The sequence below is a fragment of the Phacochoerus africanus genome, chromosome 14, assembly GCF_016906955.1.
Source record: "Phacochoerus africanus isolate WHEZ1 chromosome 14, ROS_Pafr_v1, whole genome shotgun sequence".
Classification (NCBI taxonomy): Eukaryota; Metazoa; Chordata; class Mammalia; order Artiodactyla; family Suidae; genus Phacochoerus; species Phacochoerus africanus.
The window spans coordinates 50,071,826-50,096,255 of record NC_062557.1 but is presented as its reverse complement, the minus strand read 5'-3'; the positions used below and the strand labels follow the sequence as shown (position 1 = coordinate 50,096,255).

Sequence of the window (24,430 nt, the reverse complement as noted above, 5' to 3'; positions counted from 1 at the left end):
TTTTTTAATCTGCAAAATAGTAGTAATAAAACCTATTGCAAATCACAGCAGTGCAGTTAGGAGTGGGTTCATTCCTGGGCCTGGGGTGGTGGCTGAAGGATCCAGTGATGCAGCAGCTGCAGTGTAGATCACAGCTGCAGCTCGGATTCAATCCCTGGCCAGGGAACTTCCAGATGCCGTGGGTACAGAAAAGAAAGGAAAGGGAGGAATGGAGGGAGGGAGGGAAGGAGGAAGGACTGACTTTATATGAAAATTGGAGTCAAGTTCATACCTCGATTTGTTGCAGGATATCTATAACCACATCAGGAACAGAAGAATCGGCCTCCAACTTGGCAGAACAGAGTGAAAGCTGGCGAATGAGGCTGCCCAGCTCCCTGCACCGAGCAGGAAGTGGGTGCTCCCCCCGGTCGGTAAACTGAGTAACAAACATCTGTAAGGCCCGAATGGCTCCTCGATGGGCAGCTGCCAGCCTGGACACTGCCCAGGACTGTCAATAAATGAGATATGAGAGTTATTTCAATATTCAGAACTTCTAAACAAGTAACCCAACCCTCAAGAACATTTACAGCCAATCTTCTTTCTATATAAGAACTATTTCTATCCTGTGACATCAGATTGTTATGATCATTATGCAACTACAGATGTGATAAATTCATTTGAGTAATAAAAAATTTAAAAAAGAACTATTTCTACTATGAAAACTTTTTCATAGTAAAGAGAATCGTAAAGTTTAAAGGTTTTCTTTTTTTTTTTTTTTGTCTTTTTGCTATTTCTTGGGCCGATCCCGTGGCACATGGAGGTTCCCAGGCTAGGGGTCGAATCGGAGCTGTAGCCACCGGCCTACGCCAGAGCCACAGCAACGCGGGATCAGAGCCGCGTCTGCGACCTACACCACAGCTCACGGCAACGCCGGATCGTTAACCCACTGAGCAAGGGCAGGGACCGAACCCGCAACCTCATGGTTCCTAGTCGGATTCGTTAACCACTGCACCACGACAGGAACCCCAGGTTTAAAGGTTTTCTAAAGGCAAAGTCTTTTCCCTATTATGCTCAGTTTCTTAGAAGGTGACCCCAAACTCTGAATATTTAAGGTACTTACTCCCTAAGAGGTTTCTACAAGAACTGAAAGCAACATTAGTGCAGAGAACCCACACATAATACTAACAAAACACTGGAAAAGTAGTTTATAAATAGTAAGTCTTAATCATAATTAAATTGCATCATACCTTCTTAGTGTGTTTAATTTTATGTGGACTCAATTTATCCAATTCTTCCTGGATTTCTTTCACCTGTTTTGTAAAGGGGGAAAAATGAAAACTTCGTACCTTTCCATTGATCTTTTTTGTAGAAGAGGATACATCTTGTCTTGTCCAAATACAATCATTATTAATTCAAGTCACTTGAAAATGAGACAGGCTCTTCATTCACGCACCCCCAAAATAGTTATTGGTTTCCAATTCAAGATGGTGACTAGAGCCCAGGGTTCACCTTCATCCCTTGGTCCCCAATGTAAGAGGAATTTAACATGAAAGAGCAAAGGTGGAGGTGACTCTGGAAAGGTAGGAGGGCCAGACCAGGAAGTTTGCAGTGTCATGCTCAAGAATTCAGCTTTCACCCTCTACATTACAGAGCACCAACGAAACCTTTTAAGTACAATCTCTAAGGCAGCAGTGCAGAGTAAGGACTAAAATAACACAGAACAAAATCTAACTCAGGCATTACCTTTTAAATGAAAGAGTCCAGCTTTGGGCTCAGCAATAAGGCTAACATGTGACTCAGAAACACGTTCAAGGCTTACGAATGAGTAAGGCATTAAAGTTCAAACAAACATTTTTTAAAAAATCTACCCACAGAGTTCCCGTCGTGGCTCAGTGGTTAAAGAACCCAACTAGGAACTATGAAGTTGAGGGTTTGTTCCCTGGCCTCACTCAGTGGGTTAGGGATCTGATGTTGCTGTGGTTGTGGTGTAGGCCGGCTGCTTATAGCTCCAATTGGACCACTAGCCTGGGAACCTCCATATGCTGTAGGTGCAGCCCTAAAAAGCAATACACACACACACACACACACACACACACACATACACACACATATATATTTGTGTGTGTTTATATATAATATTAAAAATATATATATGTATACACCCACAATGTAAAGAATGTAAATATCTGTTTACCAGCCACTAAATGTGTTCTGAAAGACACTTAACACATTCTTTATTCTTAAAGACAAACTATTAACTATCTACTAAGCTTCTAGTACACAATAAACATGAGACAGGTGGGAAACTAACAAGGTCCCTTTCCTCTAAGGCTGAAATTACTGGGGACCAAGAGTTTCCGGGTAACTGATCCACTTAAATTTGTGTGCAAAAAATATATGCTGTAGTATGTATTTTTTTTTTTAAGAAAAAGACACATAGCTTTTAATAGAGTCTCTAAAGTCTATGACCCCAAAAAGTTTAAAAAAAAAAAATCAGTATATTAAGAGCTTGGCCATAAACACATAGTGCACAAACACATAAGGCAGAGGATGAAAAGAAGAATTATTTGTCTGCATGTTCAGGAAATTTAGCCTCACAAACGCATTAGAATTCACGTGCGATACTCTGGTGCTGGCATCCCTGAGACAGAAAGAAAACAGGAATTCCCTGAGAAGACAAAAACAAGGCGGGGGGGCCCTCCCTGAATCCCGCACCTGCTGCTGGAGGACGTAGAGCATTCGGGCAGAACGGACAGCCTGCTCCTGCCTCCTGACACGGGCCCTCCGCTCTTCATCAGGATCCAAAGCTTCCTCCATGCGATCTGAAAATATCATCCCCCCCACCCCAAATGGATTATAAATCATATACCAAAACTTAGAAAAACTCCAGTTACTCAAAAGGATAATAAGGTTGAAGATTTCTAGTTTCAAGAAAAAGCATGAGGCTGTCACAGCAAAAAATTTCAGTTTTCATCAGCCAAACATCTAGGGATCAGCAAGTGGGCGTGTGTACTGACTCAGAGATGGAAGGGGTGTGAAGACGCTGACTAGACAGAGCTACCCTCCAGGCAGGACTTTCCTGAACCAAATCCCACTGGACAGCCTGATCTGCTGTCAGGCATCTCTTACTAACTTAAAATTCCTTATATTGAGCCCACATTTATAGTGCTTTCAATTTAAAAAGTTACTGGCCTATTTTTATGTCTAGCAAGATTTCTTTCACACGCTCTTATCTTGAACCCAGAAGAGAAAGCCATGCTCAAATGTATTAAGATCAAGGGCTAAAATTATTTGAGTGTCCAAAGTCTTCGACTATTTGTTGAGAAGCAGACTCTCACACACACTGCGGCTCCACATTTTCAAATGATTCATTCAAAGAAACTGCTTCTGGAACACTGCCTGAGGGATATGGAGTCTATCCATTCCTTCTCGTCAGTGGTTTTCAAATACATTCATACAAAACAAATTCTTCTGCAAAATTCCAATATGCAAGTCAGATGAAAGCGGTATTTTAACAGTAAAAGTGTATTAGATAAATTCCGATTTTAAATATTTACTCATTAAAAAACAGTAAAAACAGGGAGTTCCCGTCGTGGCGCAGTGGTTAACGAATCCGACTAGGAACCATGAGGTTGCGGGTTCGGTCCCTGCCCTTGCTCAGTGGTTAACGATCCGGCGTTGCCGCGAGCTGTGGTGTAGGTTGCAGACGCGGCTCAGATCCCGCGTTGCTGTGGCTCTGACATAGGCCGGTGGCTACAGCTCCAATTCAACCCCTAGCCTGGGAACCTCCATATGCTGCGGGAGCGGCCCAAAAAATAACAACAACAACAACAAAAAGACAAAAAAAAAAAAAGACAGTAAAAACAGTAAGGCTGCTTTGAAGAAAGCAAAAATCTGAAATTAGGAGCTGCCGATACAGACGCAGTGTCCTAGAAGCCTGTAAGCCCAACTGTTTCTCTCTCTTGCTTGGGCTGCACGGCACGGAGAAATCCTGGGTCCACGTACCTAGATGACTGTACGTGCCAACTGGCTCCGGTGGGGCTTCTAATCACTCACCGTCCAGGTGCCTCCAGTCTCCAGAGCTGCCCTGGGCAGCGCGGGGGGCACCTTAGGGCTACTGGGAGGGCAGCTCCCATCGGGGCCACTGTCAGCACTACCAGTCCACAACGAGGTATGTGCAGAAATTCAAAGTAGGCATTGACAGGTTTCCTGCCAATTTACCATTGTCAGGACATTTTCATCACAGCTTACAAACTACTGATTTGTGACAGACTGAAAATGTAAACTAAAACACCAACAAGAACAAAAAGCCACCCAACCCAGTCCTTCCCCACTGAGTCTTAGCAGCTCCGCCCTAAAGGTCCCCTGGCTGAGGCTCCATCACCGAGCAGCGGGCCTCGTGGCTCTGCTCCCCTGGGAACCTGGCTTCTACCAAACTGTGCCATGGAGCCACGCCGCAGACCACAGCCGAGAGAGATGCCAGGAGAAATGAGCCACAATACTTCTGTTAGTCTGATGTAGGGATGTTTTTAAATTGCTCATGATATATTACACAACATACTCTTGATGAAGATCCACCAGAGAAATTTCTTTCCAGCCTCAGCTCATGGAATAAGTTTTTCCTTATGAAATTGTTTTTTATTTGTAAAGTCTGCAACTGATCACATTTTCCTCTTTAGCTGACTGTGAGGAAGCTCAGAAACAAATGCCTAATCCATTCCTAATAAATCTGATTTTTCCCTGTGCCAAAACATCTTCATTTACATATTTCTGTTCTATTTTGTTCAATTTGTTCTTGTAAGGCACCTTAAATTCCTTATGTAGTGTGCATACATGAATGTACGCATATACGACCTAACTTTAAAATGCAAATGATGGAGTTCCCTGGTGGCCTGGTGGTTAAGGATTCGGTTGTCACTGATGTGGCTTGGGTTTGATCCCTCGCCCAGGAAATTCCACATACGTTGGTGTGGCCAAAAAAAAAAAAAAGCAAAAGATGATTATAGACTATGTATTATCCTAGAACAGTGTCTCCTTTTGATGCTAACTCCCTATTCCTTGCAGTTTGAAAGCGGGACGTGACTCCCCTACTTGTTAGCTCTGGTAACCCCAAATTTTTCAGGTGGAATACATCTTCTACTCCCCAGGGAAATGCAAGGGGGTAGAGACCACTGAAGAATTGTTGAGAACAGTATATGATTATCATACACCTTCCTTTCTACCCTGCGGTCGCATATTTTATTTATATATATAACTCCCCTTGTCACCTACTGTGTACTCACCTAAACACTACCTAAGTTAGAACCCGTTTTATCTATAATGTACATGTACTATGCTCTTTTCTGAACAAATTAAAAACAATTAAAAAATAATTTTGCCAGAAGGACTTCTGGATGAAGAAGCAAAACATTCCAGGATAATTTGGACTCTCTGGTGCCAGGAGACCTAAGGTTCAGACAGCAGGCACGGCAATGACCAGGCGGGGCCCTCAGTCAGTCGATTTACCATATGCAGCCTACAGAAAGGGGGCTGTTTCTGGTGCTTCTGCTGGAGAGAGGGGCTAGGGCAGGGCCAGCTCTTCAGAAAAAGACACTAGTCAAACTCAAAGTCCCTCTGTCTTGTCACAAGCGCTCATTCTAGTGACAGAAAGAGAAAATGGCATGTGATGGGGGCGGGAGTGCTTGAACTATACCTTCTCATGGCATCTTTTCAAAGTCATGAGTCCAATTTTTCTCACCTTTTTTAGTTACCTCTTCAATTTTCTGGATGCAACTGCTCAGTTCTTTCTGGAGTCGCTGAACTTCCAACAGGGTTTTGTGCTCACACAGGCTTTTGTGGTCCCCTGCGGTGGGGGGCTGAAGTCCTGGGTCACGAGTGGGGGGCGAATTTGGCTTGGGGAGCTCCGACAGCCCTGGAGGAGACGTGCACAGGTAGACCGTAGCTCCCGAGCTGGAGATTTCGACTTTGGACGGCTGGCGGCGGCCCCGCCTCTTGGATTCCTTCCTTTCCAGCCTCTGGGCAGACACGTCATGCTTGGAGCGTCCACACTGCTGGGCAACTCGGGGCTGGCTCCCGAGATGACGTTCTTTTATGTGTTCTTCAAGCTGTCTCCGCTTTACATCCCTCTTGGCCAGGTGGACGGCATAGCTAAGTCTCTCTTCTGATACGACAGAAAACGAAACAGAACCGCTTAGGTCAGGACCGTCTCTACACTGATCTGACTCATTGCACGAGTGCTTCAGTTTTTCAATTCTAATTCCATGTGGGCAAGAGTAGCGGACTGCCAAGTTGCTCGAATGTGTAGGCACATTCCTATTAAACTGCAGCTGGTTCTTTAAAAAAATAAATAAAAGTAAGCACACATTAGAAAAACAACATATTGCATAGTTGGTATACGGCTATCACCAAGCTTCACCCACACGGCTATTAGTGCTAAGAGATACTTTTCTGTTGGGCTGAAAGAATCAGCCACTCCACACGGCCCTGAATTAAGCACACGCGCGTGGGTCTACCCTCCAACCACCCGGTCGCCAGTGTGATCCTTCTGTTTACCAAGAGCACACTGGGGTCCTCCTCACAAACGCCACCAGAAATCTGCAAACAAAACCACCACGTCCCTCAGCTCCTCAGTTCCGGACGTCGGCCCTGGGTCAAAGCGTCCGGTTCCTGCAAGCGCCCAAACAATTCACTACAAGAGCTCCTAAAAGTTGCTCCACAGAGGCGCCACACGGAACCTAAGCCACTGACCCTCCTTCTTCAGGTCTTCCCGAGATTTTTCACCTGGTAGGTGAAAATCTTTTAACCTGCACCTGAGCACATCTTGCTGTCAACAAGAGCCACTTACACCTTCTCATGCAGGTTTAAGTTTTTGTCGGTTATAATCATGATAGACATAGGTTTTGTTTTTCACTTCACAAATAGGGGCGTGCTTCATATTCCCAGTTTTCATTATTTTTCACAAATGCATTTTCCAAAATCCAATGAATGGCTTTGTCACGCTTAACCAAACCACAACCTTACTATGAAACATTTAGATTGTTCCAGGTTTTCCACTAATACCAGTATTACTTCAATGACTATTTCCACGCATTCAGGTTTTTTTCTTTCTTTAAATTATTTCCCTAGGATAAATATCCTGTTCTGGGATTACTGTGTCAGAGGGAGCAGGCAATCCTGTGGCTCTGGACCTGTCAATGGCAGGTAACCAGTTCTAGAAGAGTCCATGCCTACAGATTCAGTGAGGCCTGTGCTGAGGTGCCTGTTCTTGGAGATGGCCTCCCAGCTCACACAGTAAAGGTGCTGATATAATCACGCGGATGAAGAGTCAGTGCAAAATAAACCCATTGTGATAAAACTTAAAGAAAGTATTTTAGATGAAAAAAGTAGAAGCCGTAAGAGAGAAAAGCCATGGTTACCATCTGAAGGGTCCAGAGAATGAGGCATAGTACTTGGAACTTACAGCTTTGCTGGAGAAATCTCCCCCCCAAAGTAAAATAACCTAAAACACCTAGGGGATTTGACGGAAGTTCTAGGGAAAAAATATGACTGAATTCTCTAATCTGGGTGTAGCGAAAGGCTTTCTCATTAGGTCTCAAAATCTATATACAATCAAAGAAGAGAGTGATAAATCTCACTACATTAAAATAAAAAATTCTAAAATTTATGGTTAAAAAACACCATAAACAGGAGTTCCCAGGTGGTGCAGTAGGTTAAGGATCTGGCATTGACACTGCTGTGTCAAGGGTTCTATCCCTAGCCTTGGAACTTCCCTATGCCACAGATGTGGCCAAAAACAAAACAAAACAAAACCAAAAAACCCACCATAAACAAAGTCGAAGAACTGAAAAACTGGAAAAAAAATATTTGTAAATACAAAGAGTTCCCTGTGTATAAAGAAATATTAAAAACGGAGATGAAAAAAGATCAAAAGTCAGTAGAAAATGGTAAAAACAGGATGAACAATTAACCACAACAGAAAAAGATATAAATATGGCCCTTAAATATATGAAAAGTTAGTCAAGCTCATAAAAATACAAATTAAAAAAATACCGAGGCAGCAAGAGGTCAGCAAAAGTTAAGAGGTACCAGAGCACAAGCTGCCGGGAGGCTGTGGGCAACAGGCCTCTCTGGGGTGCTGATGGAGGCTCACCTCCGAGAGTGGACGTGGGCAACACCCAACACACCATGCACACGATTTCCTCTTGACCCAGCAGTCTCACATCTAGGAATTTATCCTGAAGATACATCCCAACAGGAGTTCCCATTGTGGGTCAGCGGGTTAAAACCCAAATGTTATCCATGAGGATGTGCGTTCAATCCCTGGCCTCTCATGGGCTAAGATCCAGCGTTGCCGTGAGCTGTGGTGTAGGGTCACAGATACGGCTGGGATCCAGTACTGCCATGGCTGTGGTACAGGCCAGCAGCTGCAGCTCTGATTCAACTCCTGGCCTGGGAACTTTCATATGTCATGGGTGCAGCCATAAAAAGAAAAAAAAAAAAGATACACCCCAACAATACATATGCGCAGGGTCACACACCACTGCAGTGCTTGTAACTGCAAAGTATTGGAATCAACCAAAATGCCCATGTAGGAGCACGCTGCAAACCATGCTCTATTCACACAGAGGAGAAGATGAGGCTGTAAAGGACGAGGAAGATCCGTGTGAACTCACACAGAGGGTTTCTCAGATTTGCTGTTCAGTGAAAAGAGCAAAGTGCAATAGGAGTACCTGTAATATACCACCTTTGGAAAAAAGGGAGAAATGGAGTTCCCTGGTGGCTCAGCAGGTTAAGGATTCAGCATTGTCACTGCTATGGCTCAGGTTGCTGCAGTGGTGCAGGTTTGATCCCTGGCCCCAGAATTTCCATGTGCCATGGGCACGGCCAAGGGGGAAAAAAAAAAAAAAAAAAGGAGAGAAATACTTCATAGGAAAATACACATGCGTCTGATTATTTGTGCAAAAAGAAACACAGGAAAGAAAAATCAAAGGCTAATAAGACTGGGTGTCTCCAGGGTGTGCTAAGAATTGGGTGGAAAGGCTGGAGGGAATGGGGGAGGGGATAACACTCCACTGGATGTTCCTTTTTTACAGGTTTGTTTGGAACCACATTCATGCTTCACACAGAGACAGGAAGGGAGAGAAGAAGGGAGGGAGATGAACAAATACAATTCCTAAGGACGAAGGAAAACCCTAAAAATGAACACTAACAAACCAAAAAGAATTTTCAACAAAAGTGAGGGTTAAAAAAAAATGAACCCAATTAACTTTTGAACACAGGATTTGGACTATATTTCCATTACTCTAGAAAGCTCTCCATCGGGCATTACTCAGTATTAGAAAGTAACAAACTGGAGTTCCCGTCGTGGCGCAGTGGTTCACGAATCCGACTAGGAACCATGAGGCTGCGGGTTCAGTCCCTGCCCTTGCTCAGTGGGTTAACGATCCGGCGTTGCCGTGAGCTGTGGTGTAGGTTGCAGACGCGGCTCGGATCCCGCGTTGCTGTGGCTCTGGTGTAGGCCGGTGGCTGCAGCTCCGATTGGACCCCTAGCCTGGGAACCTCCATATGCCGCAGGAGCGGCCCAAAGAAATAGCAAAAAAATAAATTAATTAATTAATTAATTAGTTTAAAAAAAAAAAAAAGAAAAAACTGGCAAACAAAGAATGAATTCTAGTGTATGATACACATGCTCAAATACTTAGCGTACTCCCATTGGCCATTTATTTGATATGAGTCCAAAAGGTGGATTGAAGAATGGATTCTAGAGGGATGGATTGACAGATAAATATGCAATGAAACAACTACGGTGAAACAGTGATGGAATCTACGTGGTCACTGTAAAATTCTGTCTGCTCTATGTTTGAAGAATCTCTTAAATACAGTGTTGGAGGAAAAGACGTTTTGGGGACGACTGCGTGAAGCTGAATAAAGGCTGGTTATACGATACTACTAGAGAATTATTTTTTTATCTGTTTTCCAAGATGTGACAATGGCTAAATCTAAGAGGTGATTTAAAACGTGTTCGTCCTTTTCTTTGTTGGAAATGTTTCCTAACAGAAATCTGAAAAGAGAAACAAAACGAATCTACCTGGGTCTGAAGTTTCCTGGGGTCGTTCCTCTCATCCAGCTGGACACTAGATGCTAGATGATCACAGGCTGAGGCAGGTCTGCCTGGCCCCATCATGGCAGAGGGCGTAGAATAGTGAAAGCTTAGTCATCGGCCAACAGCTCCCCCCTAAAATCATTGCCTAAGAGAAAAGAAAGTGCTGTCAGACCAGCAGTATTCAAACAAAGGGAAAGAATAAGGAAAACACAAGGCGGTGCTCATGGAACGATGTTGTGGCAGTGCCGAGCAACCTCGCGCTGCAGAGCCAAAGCTGAAGGACAGGTAGAGGACAGTTTCTTCCACGGACAAAAGCAGCTACGCTTTTGAAACTTTACCTTCCAAGAGAAGAGGGGGACACACCACCTTAATGACTATCTCTTGAGCCCTTTTCATTCCAAATTTCAAATCTCAAGGGTCGCCAGTGAGACATTATTGCAAGCCCAGAGCACTGCTCTGATAAACAAGCACTTTCCAGCAGGGGAGGTTTATGGATATACAGCCTACATTAATAAGTCCTAACTACTAATCAAAAAGCAGCATGCTTTACTCCTCGAGGGAGCCCAAAAGGACCTAACTCTGCAGGACTCTAAGTAAACCTGTGTCAACAGAATACCTAGACTGATGCCAGGAACTGCCATTACCCAGCTGACTAATCTCTGCACACCTTCAATTTCCCCCCAACTCCCCCCACCTGATATTCACACACAGGGTTTAACAGACAGGAAAGTGTCTTGTAAACGACACACACATCATTGCCTCTCCCTATTCTGAGTGCCTCCGTATAGACACTACTGTCCCTGCACTCAGGTGCTTATCACACAGTCGCTTGTGTTGTCATTTACCTATTTCACAGGAATCTGTCTCATCTTCCCAGCTAGACAAGGTTCCTCGAGGGTAAGGGCCTTGTCTTGCTCTTCTCTGAGATTTCCCACAACACAGTGCTTTGAGCACAGTAGACAATTTAACTCAACATTTGCTGAATTAAGCAGATTTTCCATAAACTGACTAGTTAAATGTTAAATGTAGAGGGAGTCTGTCCTCTCAAAGAATCCCACAGGAACTCAACTGGGAAATTCAGATTTGAAAAGAAAAGAAAAAAAAAAATCCCTAATTTAAGCTTCTGAATAAACCCACGGATTGCAGACTGGACTTGCTTAAAGACTGCTACATCCGTAGGCATATAAAGACTCCTATTTCTAAGGCTGCAGAGACATGATCAAAAGCGAAGATGGAAGGAGCACACGAGTGAGGTGATCCCAACTGGCTTGACGTCACCACAGTTCAGGGGCTGGAGCCGCAGAATGAAGGAGCCTGCAGAACTGGAGCTAGGACATCTCTGACTTTTATGTGGAGGTCAGTACCTTCCCCCTGGATGCCTAAGGCCTAATGGTCCATTCTCCAACAGGAAAAAGCCAAGTGACCCCCACAGTTCTAGGATACCCCGAGTGATGCTACACACGCACACAAACACAAGCACACATGAAGTCCAGGGACACCCATCCCTAACTGTTCCCCTATTGCAAAGTCCTGGGACACCCCTCTCCTTGCAACCTGTCCCTTTCCCATTGCACCAGGAAACCTCTTTGTCACCCCATATATGGTGAGGCATCTCCATGAACTATCTCTCTCCTCATCCTGAGACACCCCTAAGAGCCTGTGCCTTCATCCACAACCCAGGACGAATCCCCCCCAAACTGTTCCCTCCCAAAGAGCCCCAGGACCCCCTCAAGTTGTCCCCTATATATACTACTGGAATGCCCCCCTCAATCTGTCCTCCCCCTCATAAGTTTCTCCCAAATTGTTCCCCCTAACCCTGATTCCAGACCCTCCTCCAGCCTGTCTCCTCCCACCCTGTTGGGCAAGATCCCCGGACCAGCCAATGCCTGTTTCCTCCCTTGACACCAGGGGCACTTCCTCAGCTTCATTCACCCCCACGGCCGTGCCTGCCCTGGACACTCCTGGCACGTTCTCATAGTCTGGTTCCTCCCCTTCGCACCTTGGGCAGCTCCGTGACCTGGTCCCACGGCCAAAGGTGTAAGACACCCCCTCCATCTGGCTCCGCCCCACCAGCCCCAGGACACTTCCACCTCCCACCTCCCCCGATGAAGCCCCGGGGCCCTCTATGGACTGTCTCCTCGGCATTCTGAGGCCCGAGATGGCAGCATTCGATCCTTCTCCTGCACACCCAGTCACCCACACTGCGGCAGCCCCACGCCCTGCCATGGGAACACCGACAGCTGCAAGCATCCCCAAAGACACAGCCTCAGACATGGCTCCACTGGGTCTCCTTCTCCACAGACCTGCGACACCTTCAGAGGCTGTCTCCCCATCCAGAGGTCCTGAAGCCCTGGCGGGAGTGGGCATCTCAAAAACCTCTCGCCTTCCCCATGCACCTGAGCCATCCCCAGAGCCAGCAGCACCCACCAGCAGCCCAGGGGCCCCAGGAGCAGAGGGCACTCCCACCGCCAGGGAAACGCTGGCAGCTGCCGGCATCTCAGCAATCTGTCTTCTTCCCAATAAGCTCAAGAGACCCCCAGAGAGTGTCTCTCCTTGCTCAGGCCCAGGCACCCCCAGGGCTGTTCGCAGGCCCACAGCCATGGATGCTCCTACAGTCTGTCTCCCTCCCACCAAGCCTGAGATGCCCCCGAGGCCCAGATTTTCCCTCATGGGCCCAGGCACCCTGGCAGTGGCAGGCATCCCCATCCTGGTGGGATCCTTGGCATCTGTAGGTCTCCGCACTGTCTCTCTCCCTCCCCACAGGCCTGCGACACCTCCAGAACCAGCATCTTCCTGTGCAGGCCTAGGCGCCCAGGCAGCTGTGGACACCCCTGTGGTCACAGGTACTCCTGCCATCTTCTTCCTTCCTGGCAGGTGGGCGAAACCCCCGGAGCCAGTCTCCACCCCTAGAGGACCAGGCACCCTAGGAGCCACGGCGGGCACCTCAGCAGCTGCAGGAACCCTGGCACTCTGTCTCCGTCCCCAAGATGTTGGGATACACTCAGAGCCAGTCTCCTCTCCCACAAGTCCAGGTAACTCAGGAGCCACAGAACCGGGAACCCCCACGGCCTGTCTCCTCCCCCATGATCCTCGGAAAGCCTCAGAACCAGGGTCCTCTCCCACAGGCCACACCTCCTCCGGAGCCACAGGTACCCCTGAAGCCACAGGTATCCTGGCAGGATGAGCCCTGCCCCACAGGTTCATGTCATCCCTGGAGCTGCTTTCCTGACACACAGAGCCAGACACCCACACAGCAGCAGGCATCCTGGCAGGTATGCTTCCAGACCCAGGCGCACCCACAGCTGTGGGCACCCCTGCCGGCGCACACCTGTGCTTGGACACACCTGCTGCCTCTGGCATCCCCACTGTCTCAGGTGACCCCTCAGCCTGTCTCCTCCTGCTCAGACATGAGGCGTCCCCACAGCCGGGCTCTTGATCCACAGACCCAGGTCTCCCTAAAGCTTCAGGCACCAGAGCCGCTTGCTCCCCCATCACCTGACTCCTTTCCCACAGACTCAGGACATTCCCACCGCACATCTCATCCCGGACAACCCCTGGCACTGCATCAGCCACAGGCACCCCCCGAGCCTGCTGTCTAGCCCACAGGCCTGGGACACCACCGAAGCTGGTTGGTTCTTCCACAGCTCCCGGAAGCCCCGCAGCCTGGGACACCCCCACAGACTGTTCGGTTCCCCAGGCCCTAGGTACTCCCATCGCCTGTCCTATGCTCATTGGAGCACCCCCGGAACCTGCCTCCTGCTCATCAGGACCAGATACCTCTGCAGTCTGTGTAGCTTCCCATGACCCTGAGTCGCCTCCAGAGCCTGTCTCTACCCACAGAGCCTGTCCCCTTTCCTTGAATCCTGGATCACCCCCATATCTCGCTCCCTCTTCAATAACACAAGGTACCCCTACAGGCTGCCCAATGCCCCACAGGCCAGGGAGACCCCCAGGGCCTGTCTCCTCCACTGCTTGTCTCCTCCACCACAGGGCTGGTGCACCCACAGAGATAGTTTCTTCCGGTGCAGCCCTGAGGACCCCCATGGCCTCGGGCACCGCGGCGGCCTGTACCCTTCTCCATAAGCCTGGGGTATCCCCGCAGACTGCCTCCTGTGCCAGAGCCCCAGGCACCTGCACTGACTGTTCTCTCCCCCACAGACCCAGAGCGCCCCCATAGCCTAGCTCTCCTTCCACAGACCTGGGTACCTCCACAGCCTTGGGCCACCCCATGGCCCCAGGCACTCCCACAGTCACTCCTTTTCCCCGAGAGCCTGGGGCAACCCCATAGTCTATCCCTTCTTCGGCCCCAGGCACCCCCACAGCTTGTCCCCTCCCTAGCAGGTTTGGGGCAATCCCAGAATTGGCCTCCATAGTGCCAGGCAAAGCCACAGAGGGTATCCTCACAGGCTGGCCCTGCCCACACACGACTGCAGCCCTCTCACAGCCTGCCCCCAGGCCCAGAGCTATAGCTATTCCTGCGGCCCCGGGGGCTGCCCTACCCTGCCCTTTCACCCAGGGTCCTGTGAGACCACCACGGCTGGTTTCCACCCAGGAAGCCCGGCCAGGAATCCCCCTTTCAAGCAACCCCTCTCCTGCAGGCACAGGATGGAGTTCGACTCTGCTTCCTTCCCCACATCCTGAAGCTGCCCTCATGGCCTGCACCTTCAACCACAGCTCCAGAATGCTCTCGTGCCCCATAGATCCCGGGCGACCTTTTCTCTCACAGCCCCGCGGGCTCCTATAAACCGACTCTTCCTCCTCCCCACTGCCAGTCACCCACACAGAGCCGACAGGCCCCACCACCTGGGGTATCCCTACAGCCCCGTTCACCCATACAGTCCCAGGGTCCCTTGCAGCCTCCATAGAGCCTGCAGTGCCAGGTGTCCCCGCAACCTCGTTCGCCCCGGCGGCCTGGGCTGTCCCCGCTGCTTGTCTTCTCCCCCACTGTCCCCGGCAGTCCTGCAGCCTTTCTGCACTCACACAGTGCGTTTCCCGCACGGAGGACCTAGCCCGGCGCCTCGCTCCACGGCCTCCAGTGGTCCTTGAACCCCATCTCTTCCCCCACGGCCTCCGGACTCCACGCCCAGACCTGCTGGGCCCCACGCAGCGGCCCGGCGTTTCTGCGGCTGGCTCGCCCCCGCGCAGCCCCCGCAGGGCCCCCTGGCCAGCCATCCCGCTCATAGCTCCAGGACGACTCACGCCTTCCCAACGCAGCTCTGGGGCACTTCCTGTCTTGGCACCAGCTCCCAAGGCGGCTCCCCACACGCACTCACACTCAGCTCTAACCCTCGCAGCCTTCCTCCCTCACAGCCCCCTGCCCCCGCCCTGTCCCGGTCGCCCGACTAAAGCCTCAGCAGAAGAAACGGTAATTAGAGCCGACGAGCGGCAGGATCTGCCCCGGGCCCAGGTCTCCTCTTCCCTACGTCCCTGACTCCTAACGCAGCTTCCCAGAATCCCCCCAGCTCTGGCCCGAGCCCACCTGGCCTGGGGCTCGGCTCGGCTACCGGGAAGCGGGCGGGGGGGGGGGGGCCGCTATTAGGCCTAGCTTCCGGCCGCTCGCCCAGTCGCCATGGCAACAGGCGCAGGGTGGCTTGGGAGCCGTTAAGGCTCCGGAGCCACCTAAGGGTCCAGGGGCAGCGCGGCGGCAGGTTTTGCAGCCACCGCACATGGGGCTAGGGCCGGGACTGGGACCATACTGGGGCAGAATCCGGGCGCTGTGGGCGCAGCCAGCACGGAAAGACCTGAGACGTGAGAGCAGAAAGATGGTGCGGAGTTAGGGCCGTCGGAGGCACCCGTAGCACCTCAGAGCCTGGCTGGCTCCCTCAAGTCCCCGCCCACCCGGAAACAGCTTCGCTCCGCCCCGCAGGGGATCGGTCCCAGCTGCGGCGTGCGGCCCAAGACACCTCCCGCGGTCCAGGCCCGCTTTCCCGATGGCCCGCTACGAGGAGGTGAGCGTGTCCGGCTACGAAGAGTTCATACAGGCTGTGAAGCAGCACAATGGCAAGACCATTTTCGCCTACTTTTCCGGTTCTAAGGACGCCGAAGGGAAAAGCTGGTGCCCCGACTGCGTGCAGGGTGAGGCCGGGATTCAGGTCTCCTGCCTAGAGGACCTGGCAGGAAAGCTGAGGCTGTGGCCATTGAGCAGGGTGGAGAAGCGGAGGGAATCTTGCTCCCGAGTCCCGCAGAGCGATCTGAGCTGTCTTTTGTCTTTTCCAACCCTGTACCCGACTCTCCTATTAAGTCCTTTCCCACCCCGCCAAGAGTGCTCTTCTACCATTCCACTCAGGTAATCTTAGAATCTAGTCCTTTAGAACTTTTAACTTCCTTGATTAGTGTCTTACAGGAGACACGAGGTGGTTTCTTTTCGATGCCAACAAATGTCTTTCGTTTTTCTGGGCTCCGTGGCGTGGGGACAAATCAGGACTTAAGAGTTGGTCCTTGCTCTTTTAAAGTGGCTCTCAAATCAGAAAACAGCACCTGACTTCTGTTAACCTCCTCAGTTAACTGCAGGTTAAAGTCTGAGTACTTACCAAGCCTGAGGGGAGAGGCGAGGAGAGGGGCGCTGTTTATCAGTGCTGATTGTACTGTTGGTGTGTAATTATTTTTATTTTTACCAACTTTTTTTTTTTCTTTTAAAGCTGAACCAGTTGTACGAGAGGGGCTGAAGCATACTGTTGAAGGATGTGTGTTCATCTACTGCCAAGTAGGAGAAAGACTTTAGTAAGTGGCCACGTGTACTCTATTTCCCAGACCTAGGTAGGAACGGCTTTGGGACTCAGACTCTGAGTTCTAAGGTATAGTCGGATAAGTCAAGCAATTAGAATATATAAAATACAAATTAAAAATCTGAGTGATCATCCAGTTGTATTAGGTAGGGGTAATTCAATGAATTTGCCGTGATGTTCCTTTGTAACTTAATTGTCTTTACATTTATATTTTAGTATATACTCACGTGAAAACTTTGCACAGGGGAGTAAGTCATAGAGTCAAGGTCTTTAAAATGTTCACAACAAAAACAATGATTACTAGGAGTTCCCGTCGTGGCGCAGTGGTTCACGAATCCGACTAGGAACTATGAGGTTGCGGGTTCGGTCCCTGCCCTTGCTCAGTGGGTTAACGATCCGGCGTTGCCGTGAGCTGTGGTGTAGGTTGCAGACATGGCTCGGATCCCGCGTTGCTGTGGCTCTGGCGTAGGCCGGTGGCTACAGCTCCGATTGGACCCCTAGCCTGGGAACCTCCATATGCCGCAGGAGCGGCCCGAGAAATAGCAACAACAACAACAACAACAACAAAAGACAAAAAAAAAACAATGATTACTAGAAGATTAAATGTAAGAATACATCAAATATTTAGCAGACTGTAAGAAACCAAGTAAATTTTTCATGATCACTTTCTCTTTTTGAAATAGTTGGAAAGATCCAAATAATGACTTCAGGAAAAAGTTGAAATTAACCGCAGTGCCTACACTACTTAAATATGGAACAGTGAGTATCTTTCTTTAACTGTGCTGGGGATACAATTCACCCTATCAACTCTTTTAACTTGTTCTGGATTCAAATTTGAAAAGACCTTGACATTTCATCCCAAATATCATATTGCTCTTTAGCATGGATTCAGAGCACAAAAGTTGTCTCTCCCTATGGCCAGTCCCAATAAATTATTAATAATGCAAATATTAGCTCTTTCAGTGCTTTCCTAAAAGCCATTCTTTTTTGTTTGTTTGGCTGGGGTTTTGTTTTTGTTTTTGCATTTTAGTGCTGCACCTGTGGCACATGGGAAGTTCCCAGGCTGGGGATCGAACCGGAGCTACAGCTGCCAGCCACAGCCATGCCAGATCCAAGTCACATTGGCGATCTACACCACAGCTCACAGCAATGCCAGATCCTTAACCAACTGAATGAGGCCAGGGATCGAACCTACATCCTCATGGATCCTAGTCAGGTTTGTTAACTGCTGAGCCACGAAGGGAACTCCCAAGCCATTATTTTTAAATTCGGTAGGCACTGCTGAACAAAGTTGGTTAACATATAATCCCTTAAAAGAGTGCCATCAATAGTTGCTTTCTCTTTAATCCATAATTCTTGATGAAAGAGCACCTCTAGTTAAGTCATGACCCTGGAATTCTAAATTGAAGAATTAAGGGAAAGCGGGGACACTGGGCTTGCTGTCTCCTGTTTTAGTCCAGGGAGCCAAGAATTTTAATGATTCACCTTAAAGCAAATACCTTAACTATTTCATAAAATGTGTTACAACTAGTTGATAGTTTCTGAATGGCGTAATTTCTGTTCCAAGATTTGTGTCATTCAAGGCAGAACTCATTCCCTTCCTAATAACATTTTTGTAGTGATGGGTTAAGATAAGACTGTTCTTCTTTTACAGCCTCAAAAACTGGTAGAATCTGAGTGTCTTCAGACCAACCTCGTGGAGATGTTGTTCTCTGAAGAGTAAGATTTGATGATGGCAATTGTGTCTCGATTTCCTGATTTGCTCTAGTATAAAAGAAACTGCTTTGAATTCATGTTAGCAATAAATAAATGATGATTAAAAGAAAAACTGTGTATGTCTAAATAATAAAGAGTACAATTAAAATGCTCATGAACCCTTAGTTTGCTTTAATATATGGATATGTTTGAGCTATAGATAAACTAAGTCTTCAGGAGTAGCAGTAGTAGCCCAAAGGGGAGGATATTATTGGAGATGGACAGAAATATCTAAAAGCCGCTGATGGTGAAGAAGATAGTTTCCAGACTTCTAAAGAAGTTAGGATCTTTTACTTTAAATTCCATGAACTTACAAAAGAACTGTTATCCTAAAACATCTTTGGCTTTAGAATGTAGAACTTAATCTAACCACTGAAGGATAGCAAGGCACATCTAATCCAGCCCCTGCTTTTGTTTTACAGCTGTCTGATTGTGCGGGATGAGGCAGGTGGCGGAGAGGTCAGAGGCCATACAACCTAGTGGTGGGAGGCCATATAACCTAGCCTTTTAGCCAGTCTCACTGACTATCACCTACTAGCTGTGTAACCACAGGCAAGGTTCCTAACTTGTCTACACCTAAGTGTTCTCCTTTATGAACAAGGACTGTTCTAAGGATAAAATGAGAATGCAACTAAGCACTTAACATAGTGCTTGGTTTGTGGTATCTGCCCAAAAAAAAAAAAAAAAAAGTTAGCTTTCCCAAATGAGCACAAGTATCTGAGGCACCTCACCTTTGTTCTAGTCTAAGGTCGAGAGTCCTATTAGTAATTAACCACAAATACTCCCTGACCTCAATTCTCCCTTAAGGCTCTCCTGCAAAGTAGATGGTGCTCCAGGTATGCCTTCTGCCCTGCAGTATGTAGGAAATTTATGCAGTTCCTGCTCTGATGTATAGAGGTCACTGATTCCACTTCTCTCACTCCTTAGAAGGGTGCCATAGCTGATCTGAGGGGACAGCAAGGTTCCTGGAGACAGATTTGCCCCTGGTCCCACTGTTCATCATGAACAATTTTGCTTAAGCTTTGGGATATTTGGTGGCTCTCCCCTTGCCCCAGCTCCCCAACTCTAAATTGGTCTGAAGCACCGAACATTTCTACTCTTAGTCAGTTGACTATTAAATACTAATGAAAGCTTACAATCCACAGAGAAAGAACAATTCTAGTTTAAAAGAAATAATCTATTGAGAATAAAAAATTAGTTCAGTTAAATAGCACACTATCGGTTCTGGGTGCTGTCACAATAAAGGTTCGGAGCAAGAGTCTTTTTCTGTCTTCATGTACAAAAGCAATATATACATGTCGTAAGAGCCTGGTCTGGATCAGCTTTTCACTTTCCTGATGTGTTATTTTGCTGTTGCTGCTCTGCCAGGGCTTGCTGAAGGCGCATCCGCTTCCGGGAATAGTGCTGCCAATGCAGAATTTGCTGCTCATCAATGAATTTCGCACATTGAGCATTCACCAGCTCCTTGCGGAAGTGTTCATATTGGAGCAGTTCTAACATGTGTAAACACTGAGGGTACCTGGGGTTAAGTTTATAAGTTAATTATCAACATAATTAAGTCAATAACACCATGCTCTAGTTGTTATTCAAAAACGATCCTGCAGCCTACCATTTCTACCATATCATTTGTTACCATACCAAATGATCCTGCAGCCTAACATTAACTTAGTCTATCTTGATAGTACAGTTTTTTTTTTGCTTAGACAGAAAAGCTTATCATCAAAAGCCAGCAAAATTTTCAAAAGTGAGCAAACAAATTTAGAAAGGTTAAATAACTTACCTAAGACTACACAATAACTGGTAAACAGTCAACATTTGGGGGCAAATCATGTTATTCTATTCCAGTGGTTTTCAAGGTGATAAACATGAACACTATTTTAGTAATTGTGGGTTTAATTAACACCTATTGGTTTTCCATAAATAATGATAAAAAGACAGCTTTTATTTTAAAAGTGAGTCAGTTTCAGAAAGAACTATGCACAAATACTGTATCCTAGTTTTCCATAGGGATATAACAATTTTGAAATTATGTATGTATATGCTAAGATTGAGCAAATACGTAAGTATATACACTGTAAATATCCAGCTCTCAGGAAAGGAATCTCAGATAAGGAAAGGGGGAGGCTAGAAAGAATCCTGTTGTTGAGCTGGAATTGAAAACATCAGTATGAACTGAGTCGCTTTTAACATATAGAGACAGATACAGGAATAGACACACATACACACTGTTCCTTGCTTTACGTGCAGAGAAGGCCTAGAAGCAATGGTACTCCAGTACCAAGAGTACACTGAGTATCCAGGTCGTGGGTTTTAAATAGCATTATCCAGGGTTTGTTGGCATAGCTAACACAGGGAAAGAACAAGATGAGCCTGGAATATATGTAGTGCCAGAAAGGAAAATGCTCTAAAGATTAGGGGGCTATGTTAAAAGTCCTCAAGAGCCAATTTGAAGGGGTTCCCACTGGCTACATCTGGGATCACTAGCATAAGAAAATAAAAAATTACAATCCACAAGATAAAGAATCCATATTGATTTAACCTTTTAAAATGAATAAAGAAATCAGGAACAAGGAAACATTCCTTCCTTATAAGTGAATTCCAACTAATAAATGAATAGAGAATGATGGAATCAAGAATATCACCACAGGAGGTCCCGTTGTGGCACAGTGGCTAACAAATCCGACTAGGAACCATGAGGTTGCAGGTTTGATCCCTGGCCTCACTCAGTGGGTTAAGGATCCGGCGTTGCTGGGGGCGGGGGGGTGGGGGGGGGGGGAGCTGTGGTGTAGGTCGCAGACGCAGCTCGGATCCCGAGTTGCTGTGGCTATGGTGAAGGTCGAGGCTACAGCTCCAATTAGACCCCTAGCCTGGGAACCTCCATGTGCTGCAGGTATGGGTGTGAAAAGACAAAAAAAAAAAAAAAAAGGCATCACCACAGAGGAGTTCCCATCGTGGCTCAGTGGTTAACGAACCCAACTAGCATCCATGAGGACTCAGATTCGACCCCTGGCCTCATTCAATGGGTTAAGGATCCAGCGTTGCCATGAGCTGTAGTGTAGGTTGTAGACACAGCTTGGATCCCACGTTACTGTGGCTGTGGTGTGGGCTGGTGGCTATAACTCCAATTTGACCCCGAGCCTGGGAACCTCCATATGCCGTGGGTGCGGCCCTAAAAAGACAAAAAACAAAGCATGTCACCACAGTAAAAACTGTCTCAAGCAAGTAAGTATCTTCAGTAAATGCTAAAGTTAGTGGGTAAAAGAATGAAATATGAAACAAGAAATTCCTACAGACTCAAAGTATTTCCTCACAAGATACATATTAAATACAAAAGGAAAAATAGTACTTGATATGGATAAAAATGACAGCCACCACCTCAACCAAGTGATCAAAATTAATATGACCAGTCATAGAATGAAGTGACTGCCTGTGACTCCTGACATACCAAGAAGGATATAACATCATTTCTGTGTCACTTATGGAGGGGAAAAAAAAAAGAAGACTTAAAACTCATATTAATGGAGACTAAGAAGACATGACAACAAAATGCAGCATCTGAGCCTAGACTGGATACTACACCAGACACAGGATATTGGTGAGACAGCTGGCAAAATGTGAATGAGGTCTGTTGGTTAGAATATACAGAAGTTCTATTATTTCCAGTTGTTTTTAGGTGGTGGAAGGGTGGGGGTGGGGGTGGGGTAGGGATACCAGTGAGATTACTGCAATAATCCAAGTTAATTTAGAAACAAGTGTTTCATATTAAACTGGTGGCAACTAAAAGGAGCACAAAGAGTCAAAAAAATTTTTTTTCAAATGTGAAACTAAGACATCTAATTAAATATCAGTCTTTGTAATAAAGTACACATATATTTAGGACTATGAAAATTAAACTTACTTCAGATACTTGGCATATTCTGGCTCTTTCCAGTAAAGCAAGTACTTAAGATAATTAACAAAAGCTTTGTCTTTGAAGTAACCTCTTTGGGCAAGAACTGAAAGGCATAAAAAAGAAAAAATCTGTAGAGCAAACCATCCTTGGACTACTTATTTCTGACTCCTAACATACGTAAAGTAAACTTAACATCCTCACCACTAAAAAACACTGAATTCAGGGAGTTCCCATCATGGCTCAGTGGTTAACGAATCCGACTAAGAACCATGAGGTTTCGGGTCCGATCCCTGGCCTCGCGCAGTGGGTTAAGGATTTGGCGTTGCCGTGACCTGTGGTGTGGGTCGCAGACGCGGCTCGAATCCCGCGTTGCATTGGCTGTGGCGTAGGTCAGGCGGCTACAGCTCCGATTCGACCCCTAGTCTGAGAACCTCCATATGCCGTGTGAGCGGCCCAAGAAAATGGCAAAAAGACCAAAAAACAAAAAAAAAGACACTGAATTCAAAACACAAGTCCCAGTCTGCTCAATAATATATAGCAGTAAAAGTGTAGCAATAATTCCATTCACTTGAGAATGTATAAAAGTAGATGAAGTCATCCCAGGGACTCTGCAGGGGATTGGTTCCAGGAGACTCCACAGATTACCCAAATCCACAGATGCTCAAGTCCCTTATATAGTGGTATAGTGCGATGACAATGACTACTGTCACCTTCTGTACCTGAGGATTCAAACAACTGTAGTTGAACTGTGGATACCAAGGGCCAACAGTATTATGAATTGCAACTCTTCTGTCAGAAATCATCAATAGCTACTCAATTCAATGGGGTACTGCTCAACTTACAATTAAGGTAATTTGGGTTGGCTAAACACTGCACAAATTCCAACTCCAATTGAAACCGAAGTCGATTCCCAGCATCATCTAGGAGAGAAGATATCAAAAATCATCCAAAATAAACGTCACTGAATACTGATTTGTAGAAAGAAAACATCAGTAATAAACCTAATGCTGAAATACACTTCTTCATAAAGAAGGGCATGTGATATTTTCCTAAACTGGGCGTGGGAGGAGAAAAACCTTTCTTAGAAGTCTAAGGAAAGCAAAGCCCTGATTAAAAGGAGTAAGACGTTTCTCTAAACTTAAAGACAAGTCATCAAAGAAAGCAAGAACACACAGGTCAGAATGTTTATGACCCATGAGCCACCATGTAAGAAATTTAACAGTGATCACTGGGATAGATTAGGGTAACTGTGCCTTAATTTTAATAATGCATTACAAGTAGCTAGGTGATAAAGTTAGTAAACAAAAACAAAGTGAATGCTAAAGCCACCAAGAAAAAGTTCAGAATGCAAGCTGACAGAGGCTACGGCGAGTACACAAGATCAAGAAGCGTGTGCTTAGGTGAGAAGCGTCGTTGGTAGTATAATAACACAAATGTGTCGGCGATGTTTTAAACTTATGCAAGCTCGTTTGAGACGCAGAAAACAAACCGAAGATTGGTTTAAAATTGAAATTCTCTTTCTCGTTCTCGCCGGAAGCCAGTGGTGCCGGTGTCTGAAGAGCAATGAAAGAAAAAGTGTTGGCCAACAAATTAAACTCTGAAAAGGCCAAACTACCTTCACCCTTCCGACACTAGAAAAGTCCGCGGCCCTCCCGGTCCGAACTCACTCTGCCTGAAAGGAGTCAGGCCTGAAAGGAGAACGAGGGGAAGCAAGAGCGGGGGTTTGGGCCCAGGATAGTTCTACTTGCGAAGACGCATGGCTCCGAGCGCGACTCACCTGTCTCCATAGCGACGGCGGCGGCCATCACCAGCAAAGACGCTAACCCACAAGCAGCCCAGCACAGCAAACGCCCGGAGCCGCGGGGGAAGTGCCGGAAGCCGCCGCTCCCTCTTCCTGCCGCGGGGCAGTGTGGGACGCGGGGGCGGGATCAGCCTCGCGCTGGGGCGGGTGGCTCCGCCCATCCGCCCGCCCTCCCC

The 24,430-nt window shown here is 47.1% G+C and overlaps 4 protein-coding genes across 6 annotated transcripts in view; 1 reads left to right on the top strand and 3 right to left on the bottom strand.

The window, feature by feature from the left end:
* Positions 1 to 15,861, bottom strand: part of KIAA0753 (KIAA0753 ortholog) — a 55,952-nt gene extending 40,091 nt beyond the window's left edge. Inside the window, exons 1-6 of one of the 3 annotated variants that reach the window (XR_007132029.1) lie at positions 15,561 to 15,861; positions 10,067 to 10,226; positions 5,717 to 6,311; positions 2,695 to 2,801; positions 1,227 to 1,289; positions 272 to 487 (exon numbers count right to left, since the gene is read on the bottom strand). Coding sequence is in view for 2 of the 3 variants with exons in the window: in XM_047759364.1 (XP_047615320.1) it covers positions 272 to 487; positions 1,227 to 1,289; positions 2,695 to 2,801; positions 5,717 to 6,311; positions 10,067 to 10,162 (1,077 nt within the window). In the remaining variant the exon portion in view is untranslated. Of the gene's footprint in view, positions 1 to 271; positions 488 to 1,226; positions 1,290 to 2,694; positions 2,802 to 5,716; positions 6,312 to 10,066; positions 10,227 to 10,926; positions 11,748 to 15,560 lie in introns of those variants that run through there. The other 2 variants (XM_047759364.1, XM_047759365.1) reach the window with 2 other exon arrangements.
* On the bottom strand, positions 11,831 to 15,552 carry LOC125115306 (collagen alpha-2(IV) chain). Its single transcript, XM_047759363.1, has one exon. It carries the CDS (start codon positions 15,260 to 15,262, stop codon positions 11,831 to 11,833), a length of 3,432 nt encoding a protein of 1,143 aa, XP_047615319.1. The 5' UTR covers positions 15,263 to 15,552.
* A 19-nt stretch (positions 15,862 to 15,880) lies between the features above and the next one.
* Positions 15,881 to 18,680, top strand: TXNDC17 (thioredoxin domain containing 17). Its single transcript, XM_047759367.1, has 4 exons — positions 15,881 to 16,156; positions 16,720 to 16,801; positions 17,490 to 17,565; positions 18,461 to 18,680. The coding sequence occupies exons 1-4, from the start codon at positions 16,012 to 16,014 to the stop codon at positions 18,527 to 18,529; spliced, it is 372 nt and encodes a 123-aa protein (XP_047615323.1). The 5' UTR covers positions 15,881 to 16,011; the 3' UTR covers positions 18,530 to 18,680.
* Positions 18,681 to 19,717: 1,037 nt separating this feature from the next.
* On the bottom strand, positions 19,718 to 24,367 carry MED31 (mediator complex subunit 31). The gene is made up of 4 exons (XM_047759366.1): positions 24,231 to 24,367; positions 23,296 to 23,373; positions 22,460 to 22,556; positions 19,718 to 20,080 (listed from the first exon to the last, which is right to left on the bottom strand). The coding sequence occupies exons 1-4, from the start codon at positions 24,256 to 24,258 to the stop codon at positions 19,888 to 19,890; spliced, it is 396 nt and encodes a 131-aa protein (XP_047615322.1). The 5' UTR covers positions 24,259 to 24,367; the 3' UTR covers positions 19,718 to 19,887.
* Positions 24,368 to 24,430: the final 63 nt, after the last annotated feature.

Excerpts from the sequence above, each read along its gene's own strand:
- LOC125115306 (XM_047759363.1), bottom strand. The coding sequence starts at position 15,262 with ATGAGCGGGATGGCTGGCCAGGGGGCCCTGCGGGGGCTGCGCGGGGGC.
- TXNDC17 (XM_047759367.1), top strand. The coding sequence starts at position 16,012 with ATGGCCCGCTACGAGGAGGTGAGCGTGTCCGGCTACGAAGAGTTCATA. Across the intron at positions 16,157-16,719 it reads GTGCCCCGACTGCGTGCAGG|CTGAACCAGTTGTACGAGAG; the intron begins GTGAGGCCGGGA and ends TTTCTTTTAAAG. Across the intron at positions 17,566-18,460 it reads CACTACTTAAATATGGAACA|CCTCAAAAACTGGTAGAATC; the intron begins GTGAGTATCTTT and ends CTTCTTTTACAG.
- MED31 (XM_047759366.1), bottom strand. The coding sequence starts at position 24,258 with ATGGCCGCCGCCGTCGCTATGGAGACAG. Across the intron at positions 22,557-23,295 it reads CAACCCAAATTACCTTAATT|TTCTTGCCCAAAGAGGTTAC; the intron begins GTAAGTTGAGCA and ends TATGCCTTTCAG. Across the intron at positions 20,081-22,459 it reads GAATATGCCAAGTATCTGAA|GTACCCTCAGTGTTTACACA; the intron begins GTAAGTTTAATT and ends ACTTAACCCCAG.